The sequence below is a fragment of the Gavialis gangeticus genome, unplaced genomic scaffold, assembly GCF_001723915.1.
Source record: "Gavialis gangeticus isolate Ggan-Ray unplaced genomic scaffold, GavGan_comp1, whole genome shotgun sequence".
Classification (NCBI taxonomy): domain Eukaryota; kingdom Metazoa; phylum Chordata; order Crocodylia; family Gavialidae; genus Gavialis; species Gavialis gangeticus.
The window spans coordinates 12,909,909-12,915,167 of NW_017728993.1; the positions used below are offsets into that span (position 1 = coordinate 12,909,909).

Here is a 5,259-nt window from a genome sequence, read left to right on the forward strand (position 1 = left end):
GCTCAGCAGGGAGCAGTGTCTGAGCTGCAGGCTGTAGCAACTCTCCTGTCACGCACAGCTTCACAGCCCAGCAAACACAGCCCCTCCCTGGGCTTTTCCTGCCCCTGGAGCCCCTCACCCATTAGGGAAAACAGGGCAGACTCCAGCAGTCCCCTCCCCACTGGCTCTGCTGTGCTCACCCAGCTGGTCACCAGGCTGCAGGCAGGTCTTTCCTGGCTTGGAGTCTGCACACAATCAACCCCCCTCTGATCCTGCCTCCGCAGGCTCCTGGGCTGGAGAGAGGAACTGGATACTGTATCTCTCCCCTGGAGCTTGATCCTGAATCGCTAAATCTGTAGAAGTTTTGCCACTGAGTAAAGGAAGCCGATCAAGATCCTCAATCCCTTTTCTGTTCTGCCACGGATGTGCCGTCTAGCCTTGGATCAAACCTTTCTGCACCTTAGTTTGGTTCTCTATGAAAGGGATATGGCTTTAGTATTCCATTGACATCATCATCTCTACTTACTTCTACACACACATAGGTACACATGTGCACACGCATCTGCACACTTATTTACCATCCACACTCTTTTGACCACCTTGTGCAAGTCCATCACTATGGCCCTTTTCATCTTTTTGAAGTCCCTTCAATTTGACAAGATACGTCTGTTCTTGCGGTGTCCAGAACTGAAGGCAAGTTACAGAGATTTCCCAACAAAGCCCATTACTTCTATGATCTGAGGTGGCATGGGAAGGTGATTTTGTGTCTGCAGCTGCAGCTTAAACCTGCGTAGACTTTTCTTGCAGTCACATACTATCATAAACTCATGCTTTATTTGCACAATCTCCTTTTCATATCTCTGCCTCCCAAATTTCTCTCTTCGATGGAGTTAATATGTCACAGATTGCCTCCCCAGGTATAGCACAGCACGGTTTAATCTTTTTCCAGTTAAATCCTATATTTTTATTTTCCACCTGTGGTGCTACCGTCTCTAGGACTCTTTGTATTATTTCTCTTGTGTGATGAGTGTTCTGAACTCCTCCCAGTTCAGTATTACCTGTGAATTTAATTATTTTGTTGTTTATTTCTCCGAGATCATTAATTTAGCTGTTGAATAAGGCTGCTTACACACAAATCCCTTGCCAAGCTGCACCAAATGCCTCCCCATAATTTGATATGTTGCCATTTATCACAGCCCTTTGTTTATGGTCTTTTATCCATTTTTCACTCAATATAACTGTGCTCCTACCCATGCCAGTTTGTCAGCTAAGATGTCCTGGAGCACAGGTTTAACTTCATAGGTGAATCTAAGTCCACAGAGTCTGAAATTGTCACTTCTACTTTGTTCTGGTTTGTTTATTGTATATGGTAAAGCACGAAAGACTCCCTTAGACTCACATCTATTTATTGGAATATAACTTATGTCCCCTCAGTCCCTTATGCAACACTTCTTATTGGCTCACTGCATCTAAGGAGGTTTAATATATCTCACACTCAGAAGAGGGGGACACAGCAGGAGAAGTAATTGATAGAGAGGTGAAAATTAAAGCAGGCCACTTGATATTTAAACATAAGTGCACTATCCTCATTTTGGGCTCCTCAAACATGAGTGACACTATTTTAGGCATCCATTACACAGATTCGTTTAGTCTCAACCAGAGGGGGAAACTGACTGTAAGCAAAAGTGAAAGTAATTGATATCTGGTACGTAGCTGTCCCACAATCATCAGCGCCAACTTTCTTTCTTTGCTGGTGGGTGTTTGCAGGCAAGCGTCTCCTCCTTACTTCAAAGTGCTCTGGGATAACTGTGCTGTGTGTCTTCATCTTTGGTTCAGTGAAATGCAGCTTGAACAAACATGATAATGACTGGAATGACCATCTCAAAAGTTTTAATGATGTAAGACAGGGTTGGGCAAAGTCTGGCCCGTGGGCCATATCAGGCCCAGGGTAGACTCCATTTCCCAGAGGCCCCTGTGGTGACGAGTCTTTCTTGATGCCACCACTGGACTCAGCCCTGCTGCCTGGGCACCCTGGCCCATCCACCCTGCACCCAATGTGGGGGACAGGACCCACACGGATAGGGTGTGCAGTAGGGGTGTGCAAAGCAGGCCGTATTCAATTCAGATTCAGCCCGAATTGGGGACAGTGATTCAATTCATTGATTCAGATTACTGTCCCTGATTCCATTTGGCTGAATCTGAAAATTTGATGCTGATTCGGAGAATCAGTGATTCAGACATAGAGACAGCTTTAAATGTTTTTTTGATATACCATGAGGTACCAGGCACAGCTTGTGAATGCTGCAATGCTGGGGTGGATGGAGTGCCCCACAGGAGTGCGGGAGCCTCCCTGCATGCTCAGTGGCGAACCTGGAAGTGGACCAGAAGTACTTCTGGTCCACTTCTGGGTCTGCTGGGGAGCATGCAGGCCCCCCACCCCTGCACCCTCCTGGATTGCCAATCAGTCAGACCTAGGAGGCACCAGTTGCTGAGCCCAGGGGGCACAGAGGGTGGGGGTGGCCTGCATGGTCCCTGGTGGACCTGGAAGTGGACCAGAAGTACTTCTGGTCTACTTCTAGGTCTGCTGCTGAGCACACTGGGGAGCCCCCCGCCCCACTCCTGTGAGACGCTCCATGCGCCCCAGCATCACAGCACTCACAAGCCACCCTGCTACCTAGAGGTATGCATACCTCCCTGCTACCTAGAGGTATGTAGAAAAAATGTTTAAAGCTGTGTCTATGTCTGAATTGCTGAATCTTTCCAAACTGATTTGGAGGGTTCCGATTCAATTTGGAGAAATTAAAAGGTCTCCTGATTCAATTCAGATTTGGAGATTTGGCCACCGAATTGGGCTGAATCTCCGCCAAATCGAATCAGGGACCAAAGCTTTCCACAGCCATAGTGTGCAGCTGGGCAGCTGGGATGGGGCTGCAGCTGGCCGTGAGACAGGTGGGTGGGGCCAGAGAGATCCTGGGATCTTGGGGCAATGACAGTGCAGGGCTGGGGCAGCGCCGTGATCCATTGCCCATATGCTCCTGTGATGAAAGCATTTTCCACAGGCGGAGGCACGCAGGGATCACACCCCCAGAGCAGCTCCCTGTCCAGCCACGTGCCCTGTCCGTGTGGCTCCCAGCCGGTCTCCACGCCCCAGAAGCATGAGGCTAGGGCCGGGTAGAGCCCCAGTTCAGCAGCCCCACACTGTCATGGCCCCACACTCCCAGGGTCTCCACAACTGGGAGCCACAGAGGCAGGGGCTGCTGGGAAATGGAGTCTGGCTGCTGGCTGGATCTGTCATTTTGCCTACCCCGATCTAGGATGTGTTTAAAAATTTGAAGGAGAGGGCTTTGTCTATATTTAAATATGATCTGTGTAAGCAGACGGTGCCTTCTTTGAAAAGAAAGTTCTGTTGTGATACCTGTTTCTGTGTTAATGTTTTCTCCAGATGCTGCTGTTGATGGAAACTGGGGCTGTTGGTCCAACTGGTCTACATGCTCTGCAAGGCAAAAAACAAGAAGACGACAGTGCAACAACCCTGCCCCAGAAAATGGTGGCACGCCGTGCTCAGGGCCAGACGCTGAAACTATTAATTGCTAAAAAAAATTACTAAGTTCAGACACTAAAAAGACCACCTTGCAAAATTTGTGGGAAGATATTAACTGACTTGATCAGCTTCCTCTTTATTACACTTTAAGGGCCTTATTCGATGCACAATGAAGTCAATGGATGGCCCAGTAGGTTCTGGAACAATGGGGATGGCAGAGGAACCAGAACTAGTATATTCAATGTGTGAGCTCTGGTCTGACATGCTACACAATTGTCCTTTAGAATTTGACATCCTTAATATTCAGAATTGCTGCATTCTTCTGTTCCAGTGGGTTAATTAAATGAAGCTTTATCTGGTGTGTTATTTGTATGTTTTTTTTAAGTCTTAGCATAACATCTTTAAAGGGTTCCTCCAGATAGGAAAGAATATTTTATCTTGCATGTACAGGAAAGCAGGATGATGTGATTGTTGGGAAGACAGCTGTGTCATGTTGAACAAAATACAGCAAATTGAAACTTAAATCTCAATCAGAGCAGTAGCATCTAATGTGATATTGGAGGCAGATGTGCCAAGCTAGCCCAGGTTCCCAATTTATTTCATTTAACATAAATTATCTATCCTATTAGAAAATTGTCTTGAAGGAGAGAAAATTGAATTGTGAAGTACTCTTGAATACCCTGGTGAAACCAAAGCTTTGCTAAACCATGTAATAATTGCATTCCTATTCATGGGATGAGCTTTCCCCCATGGACTTTTTATAGAAAAAATAAGTTTAGAAGGCAGCTAGAGTGCAATATAAAAATGAAATACAGTAAATGAAAATGGTGGATGTCAAAATATTTGGCAAATATGCATCACATGTGGGTATCAAAAGAACTACTGCATCTAGGGACCAAATCAAAAGTACAATGTCTGGAAAACAAGGTCTTAGGGAATAATGTCATAGCATCTGGGAACTCATGAGCAGGATCCCCTGGGGGGCCAGTCTGATTAGGAAGGGAATCCTGGTTGTGTTTTAATGAAACCTGACTGAGGACATAGGAGTGGGGGTCCCTTACTGAATGGGGGAGGCAAACTAATGACAGATGATGCAGAAAAGGCTGAAGTACTCAATGCCTTTTTTACCTTAGTCTTCAAAGGCAAGGTCAGCTCACAGGCTACTGCACTTGGCAGCACAGTTTGAGAAGGAGGTGAGCAACCAGCAGTGTCAAAATAATAGGTTAGGGGCTATTTAGAAAATTTGGATGTGTACAAATCTATGGGGCTGAACATAATGCACCCAAGGGTGCTAAGGGAGTTGGCTGATGTGATTTCAGAACTACTGGCCATTATGTTTGAACCTTGTGGTGATCGGGAGAGGTCCTGGGTAATTAGAAAAGGATAAATATAGTGCCCATCTTAAAGAAGGGAAGAAGGAGGATCCAGTAAACTACAGGCTGCACAGCCTCATCTCAGTCCCTGGAATTATCATGAGGCAGGTCTTCAAGGAATCCATTTCTAAGCACTTGGAGAAGAAGGTGACTAGGAACAGGCAGCTTGGATTCACCAAGGCAAAGTCATAACTGACCAATCTGATTGCCTTCTATGGGCTCATGTACACTCCACAATTTTTGCCCTTTCATGTACTGCAATTGAGCATCTGTTTCCATGAGCAGGATATCCTGATGCTTTAAAAGTCTTTCTTCTGCATTAAACTAAAACTCCTTGGACATTGTTTAGTTTGGCTTGCCTAGAAT

General features: G+C 46.1%; 1 protein-coding gene across 1 annotated transcript in view; it reads left to right on the forward strand.

Moving 5' to 3' along the window:
* The window catches only part of C8B (complement C8 beta chain), a 50,087-nt gene extending 46,201 nt beyond the window's left edge, over positions 1-3,886 (forward strand). Inside the window, exon 12 of the mRNA XM_019501228.1 lies at positions 3,422-3,886. Coding sequence (XP_019356773.1) covers positions 3,422-3,573 — 152 coding nt within the window. The 3' untranslated portion in view covers positions 3,574-3,886. The remainder of the gene's footprint in view (positions 1-3,421) is intronic.
* Positions 3,887-5,259: the final 1,373 nt, after the last annotated feature.